General features: G+C 47.4%; 1 protein-coding gene across 2 annotated transcripts in view; it reads right to left on the bottom strand.

Annotated features, from left to right (window-relative positions):
* Window positions 1–483: 483 nt before the first annotated feature.
* Chn1 (chimerin 1) overlaps window positions 484–16,871 on the bottom strand; it is a 156,259-nt gene continuing 139,871 nt past the window's right edge. The window contains exons 11-13 of one of the 2 annotated variants that reach the window (XM_051166128.1): window positions 10,141–10,278; window positions 2,689–2,794; window positions 484–1,345 (exon numbers count right to left, since the gene is read on the bottom strand). In XM_051166128.1, the coding sequence (XP_051022085.1) occupies window positions 1,174–1,345; window positions 2,689–2,794; window positions 10,141–10,278 (416 nt within the window). In that variant the 3' untranslated portion in view covers window positions 484–1,173. Of the gene's footprint in view, window positions 1,346–2,584; window positions 2,795–10,140; window positions 10,279–16,871 lie in introns of those variants that run through there. The other variant, XM_051166127.1, reaches the window with a different exon arrangement.

Here is a 16,871-nt window from a genome sequence, read left to right as displayed (position 1 = left end):
TTCTAGGTGGATACGCATCTAAAAGCCCAAGAGACAGAACAAGACTCTTGTTTGGTCATCTGCTCAAAGCCGTAGGCTGACTGGTGGCATCTCAGGCTCCTGGCATCCAGTGCAGACCTCCTCTTTGCCTGGCAAGCTGCCTGTCCCTTCATCTCCATGGTCTGTTGCAGCATCATGAGACCCTAGCTGATCCAGACAAGCCGGGGAGGGGTTCAGGAGAGGCCACCCTTTCACTCAGCCCTCCTCACCTTACGAATCAAGAGGAAAGCTGTGCCCTATGTGGGGAAAACGTTACAGATTCCTCCCAGGGTAACAGAAGAAGAAAAAAGTCAATCCAGTGACGGAGGGTTGGTGCTCGGTGGCGTTAGATTACCACAGTATCTTAGTGACAAGCAGGCAAGGAGGGGGGAAGTAACAGGTGTTAAATAAATGTCAAACACGATTTTCTAACTATTCTCCACACAGTAAGAAAAAAAAGCTATGTTTTTGATTTCTAAAAGCCAAATTTAATAAATTAATAACTGCATGCCAGGTAAGAATATAAATTTACAGCTGAAAACCAATAATTTAACAGAAAATGGTGTGTGGTGTGTTTTTGTTGATAGGGTGGCTTAACTGAAGTGACAGATCTGCAAACACGTCTTGCTTTTGCTGAAGAGAAAGCACTATGTCAGAGAGAAGGAAGAAGCTGGGAGGAGCCGTTGTGGAGCTGGCATGTGGTACAGTGATGGTGCAACAGCCAGGGCGCTGCTTATATGTGTGTGTGAGCGTGTGCAAGCATCAGAAACCGATGGCATGGACCCCAAAAGCAAAGTCATGACAGTATACTCTGGGAAGCATGCTGGGACAGACAACCCAGGACAGAGAGGCGGTGCAGGCACAGGTCTGTGATTTGTCGATGTGGGGTTTCCTCACCAAACAGGGGTAATCATGCAGTAGCTTGAGTTTCTCTTAACAGGATAAACGCCCAGGACTACCAGGACTGGAAAGTGTGTGGTCACTGTTTTACAAGGACTGCGGAGCGGTGGTACGGAAAAGACAGGAAGTTCCTTCATTTGAATCTGGGTATTTGGCCAAACCGCTAACCAAGAAACAATTCAGCTAACAAAGCTAATTAAATTACTAGAAAACAATCCTTCATCTGTAAACCATTTCTTTTCTCAAATCAAAACTCTAAAATAAAATGTCCTCGTTCTTGATAAGCAGTTCCACCACCAGTCTCTGATAGCGAATGTCGTTGAGGGCGGCCATGGGATCGAGCTCTGGGGACCTCATGAGAGTGGGCCCAAACACGATGCCAAGGTTCTCGGCGCTCATCAGATTCTCCTTCTCATGAAGGGTCACTCTGGAAAACACAAGCGAAACAGATGACTCACATGATGCAGGGGGCTCGTTGTCAAGTCGGCCACAGTCAAGCTCTGTGTCCACCGACCAGCTCTCCCAACTTATGCCGTGCTTCTCGGAAACGTCAAGGGATACAATTTCTTTTGAAGTAGGTCATGCTGATAAAGAATTTAAAGTGCTGGTAACTGCTGGAGCTCACATCTGGACTGTGTGTGTTCAGACATTTGTGGATCCCCTTGGCCAGACACATTTCCAGAAAGGAGGAAGAGGGGACAGAGGAGGGCAGGATGTGTGTCTTCCCTTTCCCTTGGCTCTCTGGCTCCCGTTGGGCAAAGTGAAATCTGAGTGTCTAGGAGAGCAGCTGTGAGAGCAAGGGAGAGGGGCTCACAGTTCAGAGAGGTCAGGGTCTGTCTCTTTATTGCAGAAGCCTTAATTAAAACCAAATATGAAGCAAGCTTTAATTTACAAGTGTTGCTAGTGGTGAGCATACTCAAAGCAAGTTTGAACTCACGGTGGGTGCCTTTAAAGTGGGAAAGGGCTGGGTGTGGTGCCTTCACACCTTTAATTCCAGAGGCAGGCAGATCTCTGCCAATTGGAGGTGAGTTACAGGTCAGCTATGGTTACATAGCAAGATACTGTCTCAAAAGCCAAAGAAAAGAAGGAAGAGGGAGGGGAGAGAGAGAGAGAGACAAAGAGAGAGAGAGGGGCAGCACAGGTATTTGTGAGTGGCTGAAATGTGAGTGGGCTTTGGATGATACATGCTTTGGGGCATATACAATTTTTGTTTCCAATTGATTTAGAGTTTGAGGCCCTAAATCCACAGACGTCACACAACTGAAAATTTTGTTTCAACTGGTAGTGACTGATCATCACAATCACATCACAGCTTAAAGCTCTAGCTGAAAACATTCCTTCCTACTCCATCACTTTTTATGCCATTTTCCAGCGTTGGTAACAGTAGTTAAAAATCTAAAATCCTATCACCACACTTCAAGTGCTTACTTGGAGCAATAAGCTGAGAAAAGTGAGTTGTCTCACAAGCTGACAGCAGTAGCCCTTTCACCTTCCACAAGATGTTCACCAATGTCTGCAGAGTGCTAGCACACTTACAAACAGACCCTAGGGCTGCAAGGCACGGAAGTCAGAACAAGGTTGGCATGCGGTACTGCGGTGCACAGTATTTTTAGCATCCTTTCCTAAGTAGCAGCACATTTTCTCACAAGGCAAAGTTGCTATGCACCTACGCATTCACTCAATAGAACGTGTCCTTTCTTTTACCTTTTGCTTAAGTTTATTCCTGAAGTTTGATTATAATACAGCAGTAAGACACAAGCTACAACTTGCCTCTTTAGATGTGCCATGAGGTACCGGAGAGTCTCGCAGTGGGCAGGGGGCAGCAGTCTCAGTGCTTCATGAAGGGTCTCCAATTGCTCATCAGGGTCCATAATTTCTACAACAGCAAGGAAAGATGTTCTAGCAGGAAGCTCACGTGAATGCTCATGAACACTCTTCTGTGATACTTCAGTAAAGCGAGTGGAAATGACTTCTCACAGCCAAAAACCATCTGTCCAGGGCCATCTTAGAGACACAGTTTAATGGGCTGCTTTTCACGTCAGGGTCTTAGGGTCTGGCAACTGAGGAAAATGGACACACTGGATATTTTGGATGCAACTGTAACAAATCCAGACACATGAAGACACACAGATAAAGTCGTACACACTCCGATGAGTTCATCTGAGAACATGATAGGCGTACTTACTACTGAGAGTTTGGAAATCCCCCTGTAGTATACAAGGCAAGGCACCCACTGCCCCTGAAGCTCCTGGCAAAGTCTTACTGGTGTTTTCCCCCTTCTTTTCTTTTTTAAATGTCATTGTTTTTCTTTGCAGTGTTATGGGCAGAACCCACACCTCACAAATGCTAGGCAAGCACTATACCACTGAGCCATACGCCAGCCCTTTTTCTTTCTAAACCAGGAAATGTATCATCTAACATTTGCTTGTTATATTTAGTATACTTTGTGCTACATAACAAAATGAAGTCTCCCTTCAAAGCAGGCTTGCTCTCCATAGTCTGAGAGGACTATGTTCAGAGAGCACACTGCAGCAATTCTAAGTGTGCTGTGCACCGGGCGATCCTGGGATGGGGGGACCTTGCGAAGAAGTATGCTATGAAGGGATGCTCTCCACCTGGACATCTGAGATCTCCCTGAGGGCTCAGCACCAGTGGATTCCATAAAAGCTCTGCTCTATTTCTGGAGGTCCTGAGTTCAATTCCCAACAACCACATGGTGGCTCACAACCATCTATAATATGATTTGATACCCTCTTCTGGTCTGCAGATGTACACACAGAAAGAGCATTGTATACGTAATAAATAAATCTTTAAAAAACAAAACCCAAAACAAACAAAAAACTCTGCTCTGTCTGTCAGTCACACCTGAGACACAAACAGCAGAAGCCGATGGAACCCTGTGCTCCTGAAAAAGCACCCCAGTGCATTCTCACTCTGGTTACAAGGAGTGCCTTATATGCTGGCTCTCATTCCAGCCATGCAGGACCTCACACTGCTGAGTCCTAATCACGATGGTAGCCCTGAAATACTGGGAAGAAGACCGAAACTCTGGTCTCTCTCACAAATAAGCAGCCCAGCTCAATGACAATGCATATTGGGTCCAGTAAAGGCCCAGGTGGAGTGAAGGCTGAGCTTTGAGCATGACAGAGCAGACCCGATGATCCCAGACCATGACCAGGGACCGAGGCTCTTTAACTCAAGAACCTATGGCTGCTCTACAGCTTTGGTCCAAAGCTCCCTCAACTCCTGGGTCACTTCTTTATAATAAAGAATGCGTTCTTTGCCTTTTGCCACACAGATAATGCATGAACTCTGAACCTTAGGGACTTAAAAAGGGCATCTATTCATAACACAGCTATTTTCTCAGAGTCTGAAATATAGTAATTTAATTTCTAGAATTAAGAGAAGGAAATTCTGTTTACTATAGAAAGCTAGCTCTTAGCATAGGCTAACTAATCTGAAACTGCATGCTTTGAAAATTAAAAGCAGGGTTTCTTCTTAACTTCTACATTTAATCTTGGCCAGAAGAAGCTTGAGATAGTGGGGCATTTTGGATAGCGCTGGTGCACTGGCTCAGGGGGACTTGGCTCCTCCTAGAGCAGCTGACAGCAAACACCAAGGCCAGTGTCAGTCTACAGGGCACAAAAGAGGGCAGGTCCTGTGCGGCAGTCCAAGGGATGCGAGTGCTAAGTCCCTGGATTTTAAAATGGAGGTCAAGAAAAACTTCAGTGTGAGGGAAAGTTCTTGAGTAGAGCCTCAGAGGAGTGAAAGAATGAGATGAGGAAGAAAGACGGTCCCAGCTGAGCTGTGTAAAGGTCCCAAGGGGAGCATGCCTGTAAGACTGGGGGCGGGGGCGGGGCGGGGGTGGAGTGGAGCAGATGTGGCTGCGGAGAACTGAGAAGTCAGAGAGAACGCCTTTCTCATGCCTTGCAGAGAGAACTGGAAAGGTTATGAAGGTTACGAACCTGATGCTCATTTAAATGTGTTAGTCATTTATGCATGTATTTATGTGCATTTGAGTACTTGTGGCACATGTGTGGAGCTCAGTTCTTTTACCACATGGGTACTGGAGTTCAAACTCAGGCTCTGAGCATTGGTGGCAGATGCCTGTTACCCATGACCCTTCTCGTTTCCCATAGTCCCCTTTCCTCTGGCTGCCACACACAGCACACACTACAGAGGGGCAGAATGATGGCAGAGAGGTCACTCCAGTAACTAATGCAAAAGCCCAGGAGCACAGCATCGTTTGGCAGGCAGTGGCACTGTGAGTGAGAAGAAAGCATTTTATTCTGAGTATAATTTGAAGGTAGGGTTCACATGACTTCCTGATGGGGAGTGCATATGAAAGAGAATAAGAAACGATCAAGGTTGGGGCCCAGACAGCGGGGAGCGGCGGAGGAGCTCTGGGGATAGCGCCGCCTGAGACTTCAGATGCGTGAGTGCATGCGCTGCCCTGGATGAGCCTGCTGTTGCAGAGAGAGGCACCCCGTATTTCCAACTGGTTCCAGGCGGGCACGTGCTCAGATGCACTGGATGGCTGACACCACACTGACCAGCAGCCCTCCTTCTCTCCCATGCCCACTGAATTTTCTACAGAACACAACGCTTTGGTCACAAGAATATTAAAGCATAACTTAAGAGACAGAAAAAAAGGGGAAGTGTACAGAGAAGAATTGGGCATTATCAGCTGTCACCCAATGTGGAGGAGAGTGAGGCCAACAGCACTGTCAGGCAGCCAGGCTTCTGTACACAGCAGGCTGTGTGACTGTCACACCTGGCCATCAACTGTGGACTGGCTGTCTTCAGAAGCAGTGAGCTACAGTTACTGGGCATTCCCAGACAAAGATTTAAGCTGGATGTGACAGTGGTACATGCTTTTAATTCCAGCACTCAGGAGTCAGATACTGGCGGATCCCTGTGAGTTCAAGGACAGCCTGGTCTACAAAGTGAGTCCAGCACAGCCATAGCTACACAGTGAGACAGTCTCAAGAAACCAAAAAACAAAGACAAATACAACCCCAAACCAAACAAGGATTTAAAGGAAAGAGTCTAGCTATATGATCCCTTAGACTATTTATTTAATGACATAAGTCTGTGCTTCTTTATGTGAAATTCCAAGTTTACATAGTCAGCAAACATTACCTAAAGGAGGGACAATGCAGGCCCTGCGGGAAGCAGCGTCATGTCCTGAAGGCATGCCAGTGCAGCAAAGAAACCACGCCACGCCTGACCCCGGCTGCCACTGCCCCAGGATGGGGGTGAGGCCCAGGGGCGGAACAGAATGAGAGGGAAGGGGACGCATGACTGAGGGCTGGAGAAGGACCAGGAAACTCGGTCTTGAAAAGTGTGGGCTCTGCAGGGCTAGCAAGTACTCTGGACCTGGATCAAGATGTGATGAAGGTACACTGTTGTGCAATGTTAATATTTAATATTGATTCATATACTTATTAAGGCATATGCAAAATGAGTTAATTACTCTATTAATGTTAATTAATGCTGGTAATTAATAAAGTGGCAGTTATTCCTTAACCCACTATTTTATAAATAAAAGACACAGAAACTTGTCAGATTTATAAGAAGCCTTAAACACTAGGGCTGGGCAGATATTAACCCTCTAAGCTGTTTTGTCTGCTTCCCAGCCAAAATCCCCATAAGTACTTGCACATGCTCCACTTGGGCTGTTTCTGCTTCATCCAGCCAGTCCTCAGAGCAAGCTGCTCTTGGCCACATGCTCCCGGTTATGGTAACCATGGAGACCTGCTCCTTTCTTCCTCTTTCCTCTCTTGTTCTCCTGGTCCTTCTGCAGCCCCACATGCACCTGAACCTTTGCTCTGCCTACCTTTCTTATAATTTGGGAGGCAAGGTTCACACACAAGTTATTTTGGATACGTGAGAATTTGCTCATAGGACAGTTAGGATCTTAGGTGGCAACAATTTTAACATTTGAATACGTAGTAGCTGCAGATCAGCCCCGACTGTACCTCTGGCGTGTGTATTGTTAATTCTCTATAGAGAAGCTCAGTGTGAGAGAGAAACTTCCCTAAACTACAGGAATTACCAAACTACAGAGCTGAGGAAAACTCAGAAAGTTCTTCCTGCTGGGCACAGACAACCCTGACTCATCCATGGCTGCACACTGTGCAATGACGCTGCCTTCTAAGATCTTCTGGGAAGACAGTGCTCAGGCCCCTGGGCTGGGCGCACTTCCCCACATGATTTCCACCATGGTCCGGGAGAGCTCACGTCACTGGCTTATGAAAGACCCTGTAGCAAGACTTGCCTTGCACCTCTGTTCTAGAGCAAGAGTCTCCACTGGAACAAGAACAAAAAGGAAGGGCGGGCCGACTCAGACCTTAGAGAAAACTGGAGGGGAGTGCATCCCATTTCAGTTGTACAGAGGCTGTGCAGCCTGAAGAGGTGGGGTGCCCTGCCTCCCTACACCAGGGACAGGAGTCCTGTTCTAGTGTCTCAAGTCAGCTGTCACATTGGGACTTCTAGAAAGGCTGTTACCAGCACAGCTCTACTGGCTTTGGAGCAAAAACTTTAAAGTAAACTATGACTTCTGTTGTCAAAGCATGGTAAGTAATGCCAGAGATTTCTGGGAGGTGGAAGCCAAGAGATGTTTCTAAAAGGCCAAGAGCTAACTGGATTAGGAAGTACCACCTAACCCTGCCCATCACACGAAGGGTGTCCCCTCCATTCTCCTCCTTTGTATGTCTGCTGCTTCCAGCAGAAGCTCAGCAGGGTGCAGAGGGAGAGCAAGGGGCCTGATGAGAAGGACAAGCCAGCTGCAGTGCCAGACCACCTCCAGCAATGTGGCCTTGGCCAATTGAGGGCCTGACTCATGGCAGGCACCTCATGTACACCTCTGCAACTGCCTCTGATCTTCCTCTTTGCTGTTTGAGGGGCAATTGTATCCACACACCTAACGCAAGAGGCTGACTATCCTGGGAAAGGACACTACGACAGGCATTGTACATACTCACATGAGGCCCAGGGAGAGGCCAGGGTAGTTTGGATTATAAGAAAAGACCTTTACCTGTCTCTTGATTTGGGAGATAAGGGGTGGGGGTTGCTGATTTCAGACAGGAAGGCTTCTGAGATTAATCTCACAGCAATGAAACATGGTTTGAAGAAAAACAGAGAAAGGTTTTCCTCAGCAGTAGAAGGTGGGGTGAAGAAGGAAGGTGAGGTCATAAGAGTGTGGGGCCCACACTCTAACAAGAGGTGTGGGTGTTACCAGGTAGGGAGTGTGGTTCAGAACCAGGTTGTGCGTGAGTCACTGCTCTGTCCTGTCTTGGCTCATTCATACAGAGCCAAGTTTCATTCTAAACCCAAGCAAGACAGCAATGGGAAAAAGCCAACTATCTAGCTACTGTCAGTGCTGTTCCAGGGCTGGGCAAGCCAGGTGAGAAGCCCTTCACAGGGGACGTGCTTTCTAGGCTGGTGCCAATCAGCTGAGGCCTGCCTGCAGACTCCCTGGGCAATCTCCATGATCAGAGCTGAGGCCATCTACAGATGGGAGCAAGTAAGTCCCATGGAAGAGTGCAAGGGAAGCACCCATGCTTCCCAACTTTCTCTTTCTCTTCTCTCTCTCCTCCCTTTCTCTCCCTCCCTCCCTCTCTTTTTTTCTTTATGTTTTTTTTTCCCCCCAAGGTAGAGTTTCTCTGTATAGCCTTGGCTGTCCTGAAACTCACTCTGTAGACCAGGCTGGCCTCAAACTCACAGAGATCCTCCAGACTCTGTGAGTACTGGGATTAAAGGCGTGGACCACCACTGTCTGGCTCATGTTTTCTAACTTTTAATCATTAAGCTTTCTCACACTGTAAAGAGATTTCTCTCAATGACCCAGGAGAATTCGGAGGTCTAAGAAACTAACCATCAAGGGTCAACAAAAGCTGGTGTTGGAACAAGCAAAAGAAACTTATTCTGTTGTTTCCAGACTCCACTTAACCATAGAGAGAAACTAAATCCAAGAACTCAGGCCCTAGGAGAACCGGGGACTTGCCAAAATCTGGACAGCTTCTGTTGTGAGGGGACAGTTGTCTGAGTCCAGACATCTCAAGGACAGCCTCGCCATCTTGCCAAACTTGTCAAACAAGCTCATGTTCCCAGGCCCAGGGACCGCCTCCTGCCCTGAGTGATGGACACTCCCTTGTCAACCCCTTATGTCAGAGCATGACTGGACAGCGCTGCAGCCCCCTGCCCCCCTCGCTCTGTGGTTCTATTAATTAAATATGCAGTGCGGTTTCCCCTTGTGGGATGAGGTTCAGATTCTGAGCTGAGCACCTCACTTCGCATGCAGAAAATAAAGCTTGAAATTTTAAGTTTCTGTCCCTGAAGTGAGTTCTCTAGGCTTCCTCCCCAAACTCAACACTGGGAAGGAGAAACTAAATTCAGAACAGAAAGTCAAAAAGCAAAGCAGAGATACTAAGGAAATGGTATTATTATTTAAAGATGGAGATGACATATGGTTTTAAAGACAGAAGCAAAATGACAGGAATAGACTTTTTTCTTTAAAAAAAAAAAAAAAAGTGACACCAACATCTAGAATCTGATACGATGTCCCTTCTTTAAAGGGTGAGATATGAATCACAGTTATGCATTTTGAAACAGAAATAAAAATTTGAAAATGACCAATTTTCTTCTCAATTAGAATAAAAACAAACAAACAAACAAACAACACCAAACATTTCTTTGGCTGAGGAGTAGTGAGTGCAGAGTTTAGCTTCCCAATTCTGAAAACAAAGCAAAACAAAACTCCTTGATGATGTGAAGCCGTGTCCTGGAAGCGAAACAGATGGGCCAGTGCTCACCTGTGAACTCTGATGGAATGGATGGGCCAGTGCTCACCTGTGAACTCTGATGGTCTGGGTACCTGGGGTAGGTACCGAAACCATGAACACAAGGCTTGGCACATTTACAACGAGCGGACAGGAATGTTTACTATATCAAACATGACAAAGTCTTGCTTTGGCCTTTGATTTATCTTACTAACGGTTGGTCCAAGTCCAAGCAGCACAGTACAGGAGGGGTTGCTTTAGAAAAGTGGTACCGTACCAAAGCTTCTGAAGGTAGAAGACAGTCTGGGTTAGAGAGTGTAAGCACCTGCGGATACAGACTGTGGAGAGAGCTGCAGGATGTACTTTAAAATATATTGATACTTCTTAGCGGGGAGGGTGGGGCAGCTTGTCAGGTGTGGACTCACGCGTTCGTACTTACTGGCAGACTCTATGAACTTGGGGTAGGCGTCATAGGTGATGAGAGGGATTGGCAGGTCCCTGAAGTACAGTTTAAGTGCGCCAGTGATAATGTTGATGTCTTCATACATGTTCACAGAAATATCTGCCTTTTCACCATCTTTTAAAAGAAACAAAAGAAAACGCTAGGTTCACAGCCCATATCCTTTTAACATGATTTGTGCATGATTACATTTTAAAGATAAGCAATACTTCAGAGTTAAAAAAAAAAATCAATTAAACATATTTTATTCTAACTGTACAGAAGCTTGTGGAGATGCATAGTTTGGGGCTGGACAAGTGTATGCTTGAGTGCCACCTGAACCCTTTACTGTGATATCTGTACTTGTGAGTTAAGTGATTTTTATTTAAAAAAAAAAAAAACCAAAAAACAAAAAACAAAAGCTATATTTTAATTACTAACAACCAACACTTCAGTTTCTAAGATCAAATCTAGCATGAAATAAGATATACACTAGTGACCCATTTCTATAAAACAGCAAGTAGGTTTCATATTTTTCTCTTTATAAGCTATTTATTTTCCCTTGCTCAGCTCTGTGCGTGTGTATATATGCACGTAGACTGGGGTAGAAATAGCTTCACATTTCCTAGTCACCTGAGGGTCCCCAAGGGAATAGTGCAGTGCTGCTTTCTTTCTGCTTTATAAAGCACAGTCTGCAGAAGCGAACACAGGCCTGGCCTGCCAACCTGGGTTTGAACCCTGAAGCACATGGTGGAAGTGAGAGGCCACTCCTTCAAGCTGCCCTCTAACCTCCATGCCTGCACTACCCCAGTAACAAATGTGAACTGACAGTGGTGACGATAAAGGCTCCTTGTTTTATTCACAGCAGGCTTCACAGAAACAACATCTGGATCTTGCCTCAGCAAGCTCGATGGGTGACTGAGGCAGCAAGAAATCAAAAAGCAAACCAAATGCCCCCCAGGGCCCAAGAAGACATGCCAAGACCGTGAGCACTGAAGAACGCAGAGACGTGATCCGAGGAGGAGGCCATTTGAAGGGGCGGGCACTCAGGGCCGAAGCATGGCTGTCTCTGGGGTCCAGTGCAGGCCTGCGTCTACATTTGTTCTAAAATCTGAGCTTGCAGCTACTCAGTATTTACCCAGCACAGCTCCCTTGCTAGCTATCTGTGTCTGCATGCCCATGTGTGTGCACAGGCGGACAGACTTAGTAATGAGAACCAATGAGTTAGTAAGCTATAAAAGACACACACAAAAGAAGCCATCAATGCACGGTGACAGAGGTCAGCATAAAATGGCTTGGGAAAGGCAAAGGTTCACTGTTGCCATGTACTTGGGAGAAGAAGGAGCAAACAGGTAGTGGAAGAGAACTGCATGGTAGCGAAACTATTCTGTGTGATGCTCTGCTGTAGACAGAAGATACCGCAGTGTAAACTCTGAGGTATAGTTGATAATGTGTCAATGCTGGGCTACCAACAATAACAAAGGCACAACACTAATTCAAGATGCTCACCCAGGCAGGATGAGGCATGCCTGATCCCAGTGTGCAGGAGGTGGGGCCAGGAAGATCAAGAGTTCTAGACCAGCCTGGGCTAACACTGTAAAACCATCTCAAAAGCAAAATCAAGTTAGTAAGAGGGAACTTAGGAGTAGATGCCGAAGGGAGGGACTGCACAGGAACCTGCAGTACCCTCAGCTAAATTGTCCTGAAACTCTAAAACTACTCCATAAAAGCCATTAAAAAACCCCAATCTCTAAAAATGCAGAGTACAGCAGCCTTTCTGCGCTTCCCAGCGCCTTTTTCACTCAGGGTATGTACAGGACAGGACAAAGCAGGATAGAGTACTTTCTGGAAACAAAAGGCACTGGGGAGACTAGAAAGCATGTAGGTGCCTTGGCCTGAGGACCTGAAGAAGGGGCCAAAGGCGGGTATCACCACCACTGAAGTCCAAGAAAAAACAGTGAGGGGTTTCTTTCTTTCCCTTTTCTGCCACAGACCTCCTGTACCAATACCTATTAATGCTTTTCTATGAAGAATGCAGATTTCAAATGTCCCCCTGTTCCCAGGGTCTACAACACCTTAGTTGCAGGGTATATAAATTCTCTGGTTCCAGCGTACATAGGCCAGCCACTTCACTAGCTTTTAGTCTGCAAAGTAAGGTCACCATTATAGAGCTCCATGTATGAAAAGCAGGTAGAATTTGCACTGGATAGTGTTTAGCATCCTGATAACTCAGTGGAGACCAAGAGAGTGCATTCTCATTTTTTGCTGGGCTGCAGTGTGTGCTGGTGCCCACTCTTAGTGTTCTCACTCTATCTAGGTTGCAGTGTGTGCTGGTGCCCACGATTAGTGTCCTCACTCTATCTAGGCTGCAGTGTGTGCTGGTGCCCACGATTAGTGTCCTCACTCTATCTAGGCTGCAGTGTGTGCTGGTGCCCACGATTAGTGTTCTCACTCTATCTAGGCTGCAGTGTGTGCTGGTGCCCACTCTTAGTGTTCTCACTCTTACCTAGGCTGCAGTGTGTGTTGGTGCCCACTATTAGTATTCTCACTCTTCCCTAGGCTGCAGTGCTTGGTTAAGGTTTTCCACTCACCCTGTAGGTTGCTCTGTGTCCATCCTCGGGTAGCATCAGCGTGCATGTTTCTTCGCCTTCCCTAACCGCCAATGTCTGTCATTTGCTCAACCAGAGCAAGTTGTGTTTTGTTTTCCACTTACTAATATTTTCTTTTATGGAACTTGTCAAAATGGAGTCAGTAACTGTGCGTGCTACACAGATGCAAGGACCAAGAACACCACTTAACTACCAAATTACAGTAAAGAACTCAGTGCCTGCAGCTTAATGTAATTTTTCAGTGATTACATTGGCAGAAAGGAGATTTTAAAAAACTAGGAGCCTGAAAGATTAACACTGTTGGGTTTACTGTAGACATCATTATCAAGATAGTTCTTTTAAAACATGCTTTTAAATTTGTGTGCAACATTTTTAGTTTTAGAATATACAATTAAATGCCTTTAATGTACTTACAAAGTTGTATGAATACTACCATAGTCTGATTTTAGAACTTTCTTATGTCTCTCAAGTGCCTATGTGTTAGTACCACTCCCTGGCCCTTGCAAAGGCCGATGTAGCTCCCTTCCATCAGTCTGCGTAGTCTGGCTCTGTCACACATATGGATCATGCAATGTGTATTCTTTCATTAGCTTTGTTTAGTAACATATTGGTTCTTCACTCCCTTTTATAATGCTGAATATATCTGTTGTATTAAAACATGAACTCAAACATTTCCCATTTATATTTTGTGTGCATGTATGTGTGTGAGCACGCGTGTGTCATGGAATGTATATGACGCCAGAGGACAACTTGTAGCAGTTGGTTCTCGCCTTTCACTCAGGTGGTCAGGGCTCTCTAGTTAGGGTTTCTACTACTGTGATGAAACACCATGACCAAAAGCAACTTGGGGAGAAAAGGGTTTTTTGGCTCCCATATTACATCCTATGACTAGGGGAAGCCAAGACAGAACGGAATTCAGGGTAAGAGCCTGGAGGCAGGAACTGCAGCAGAGACCATGGAGGAGTGGTGCTTACTGGCTTGCTCTACACAGCTTGCAGTTTGTTTTCTAAAACACCTCAGATGAACAGCCCAGGCCTGGCCTTCCCCATTCCTGGACAGGACTTACTCACGTTAATTAATCAACAAAAAGGACTCCTTCCTGTAGGCAGACTGATGGAGGCAATTTTTCAGTTGTGGTTCATCTTACAAGATCACTCTAGCTTGTGCAAAGTTGCCAAAGCTCAACAAAGGCAGGCAGGATAGCAAGTGCCTTTACCCACTAAGCTGTCTCTTTAAAACAAACAACAAAGAAGCCAATCTGAGCTCTAGCTGTCCTGGAACTCGCTCTGTAGACAGGGCTGTCCTAGAACTCACAGACCCACCAGCCTCCGCCTCCTGAGTGTTGGTTTTAAGGACATCCACTGCCGTGCTCGGCTCTAAGAACACATACACACTGTCTTTCAGTTATCTTACTTTAAGTTTTTTTCTGTTACAAATAATACAGACAACCTAGAACACGAGACCCAGGCCTGGTGCACAGTCTGTAACAGGTTTGTTTTCTGACTGTTTCTTTCCTTTTCAGCTCTTGGCCCTCTAACCATATGCCAGGGCTGTTGGGATGAGGCTCCAGCCATGACCTCTCAGCGTACCCACCATAGCCTATTTATGCTCCCACCTGAAGACACAGTGCAGCAACGCTGTAGTGGCACCTGCTGGCCTTGGAGTAGGCGGTGATCCAGCTGGCGACTGTCTCCTAGGTGAAGGAGGACTTCCCCACACTTGAAGTGTCCGCGCCAGCATTCTGTGGCCCCTATCTGCCGCTGTCTTCAATTTCATTATCTGAAAGCTCAGCCTCCTGAAGTGCCCACTCCTGGTTGTGCCACTTTACTTGTGTGGATGTCTATCTGATATCTTCCTCTGAACATTCAGAGATTTGGGCAGCATTTGTGTGCAGGATGGATTTGAATGATTGGCACCACTGGCTCGCCTGTTAAAACTATACAATCCTACAAACGATTGCAGGATGTGTCTGGAAGGTTCAGAGTGGCCTCCAAAGGCCTGGCCATGTGGAGCCAAAGAAACCACTGGAAATCTTAAAATCTGTTGCAGTTTTAATAAAAGAGAAGTGTGTCACACTAATTTGCTTTCTGCGGTTTCTATGCAAGTGTTTGTTTACTTTGAGACCCATGAATGCAGGCTGGAGTGGGCATGCTCAGTTGCTGAGTTCCCTTACACTGCAGGCTGGAGTGGGCATGCTCAGTTGCTGAGTTCCCTAACACTGCAGGCTGGAGTGGGCATGCTCAGTTGCTGAGTTCCCTAACACTGCAGGCTGGAGTGGGCATGCTCAGTTGCTGAGTTCCCTAACACTGCAGGCTGGAGAGGGCATGCTCAGTTGCTGCCTTTGCTTACACTGCAGGCTGGAGTGGGCATGCTCAGTTGCTGCCTTTGCTTACACTGCAGGCTGGAGTGGGCATGCTCAGTTGCTGCCTTTGCTTACACTGCAGGCTGGAGTGGGCATGCTCAGTTGCTGCCTTTGCTTACACTGCAGGCTGGAGTGGGCATGCTCAGTTGCGGCCTTTGCTTACACTGCAGGCTGGAGTGGGCATGCTCAGTTGCCCTTGCATACACTGCAGGCTGGAGTGGGCATGCTCAGTTGCTGCCTTTGCTTACACTGCAGGCTGGAGTGGGCATGCTCAGTGCTGCCTTTGTTTACACTGCAGGCTGGAGTGGGCATGCTCAGTTGCTGCCTTTGCTTACACTGCAGGCTGGAGTGGGCATGCTCAGTTGCTGCCTTTGCTTACACTGCAGGCTGGAGTGGGCATGTCAGTTGCTGCCTTTGCTTACACTGCAGGCTGGAGTGGGCATGCTCAGTTGCTGCCTTTGCTTACACTGCAGGCTGGAGTGGGCATGTTCAGTTGCTGCCTTTGCTTACACTGCAGGCTGGAGTGGGCATGCTCAGTTGCTGCCTTTGCATACACTGCAGGCTGGAGTGGGCATGCTCAGTTGCTGCCTTTGCTTACACTGCAGGCTGGAGTGGGCATGCTCAGTTGTTGCCTTTGCTTACACTGCAGGCTGGAGTGGGCATGTTCAGTTGCTGCCTTTGCTTACACTGCAGGCTGGAGTGGGCATGCTCAGTTGCTGCCTTTGCTTACACTGCAGGCTGGAGAGGGCATGCTCAGTTGCTGCATTTGCTTACACTGCAGGCTGGAGTGGGCATGCTCAGTGCTGCCTTTCCTTACACTGCAGCTGGAGTGGGCATGCTCAGTTTGCTGCCTTTGCTTACACTGTAGGCTGGAGTGGGGCATGCTCAGTGCTGCCTTTGCTTACACTGCAGGCTGGGAGTGGGCATGCTCAGTGCTGCCTTTGCATACACTGCAGGCTGGAGTGGGCATGCTCAGTGGCTGCCCTTTGCTTACACTGCAGGCTGGAGTGGGCATGCTCAGTTGCTGAGTTCCCTTACACTGCAGGCTGGAGAGGGCATGCTCAGTTGCTGCCTTTGCTTACACTGCAGGCTGGAGTGGGCATCTCAGTGCGGCCTTTGCTTACACTGCAGGCTGGAGGGGCATGCTCAGTTGCTGCCTTTGCTTACACTGCAGGCTGGAGTGGGCATGCTCAATTGCTGCCTTTGCATACACTGCAGGCTGGAGAGGGCATGCTCAGTTGCTGCCATTGCTTACACTGCAGGCTGGAGTGGGCATGCTCAGTGCTGCCTTTGCTTACACTGCAGGCTGGAGTGGGCATGCTCAGTTGCTGCATTTGCTTACACTGCAGGCTGGAGTGGGCATGCTCATTTGCTGCCTTTGCTTACACTGCAGGCTGGAGTGGGCATGCTCAGTTGCTGCCTTTGCTTACACTTGCAGGCTGGAGTGGGCATGCTCAGTGCTTGCCTTTCCTTACACTGCAGGCTGGAGTGGGCATGCTCAGTTGCTGCCTTTGCTTACACTGCAGGCTGGAGTGGGCATGCTCAGTGCTGCCTTTGCTTACACTGCAGGCTGGAGTGGGCATGCTCAGTGCTGCCTTTGCTTACACTGCAGGCTGGAGTGGGCATGCTCAGTTGCTGAGTTCCCTTACACTGCAGGCTGGAGAGGGCATGCTCAGTTGCTGCCTTTGCTTACACTGCAGGCTGGAGTGGCATGCTCAGTTGCGGCCCTTTGCTTACACTGCAGGCTGGAGTGGGCATGC

Source organism: Acomys russatus, chromosome 24, assembly GCF_903995435.1.
Source record: "Acomys russatus chromosome 24, mAcoRus1.1, whole genome shotgun sequence".
Classification (NCBI taxonomy): Eukaryota; Metazoa; Chordata; class Mammalia; order Rodentia; family Muridae; genus Acomys; species Acomys russatus.
This window is presented reverse-complemented; position numbering and strand designations above follow the sequence as displayed.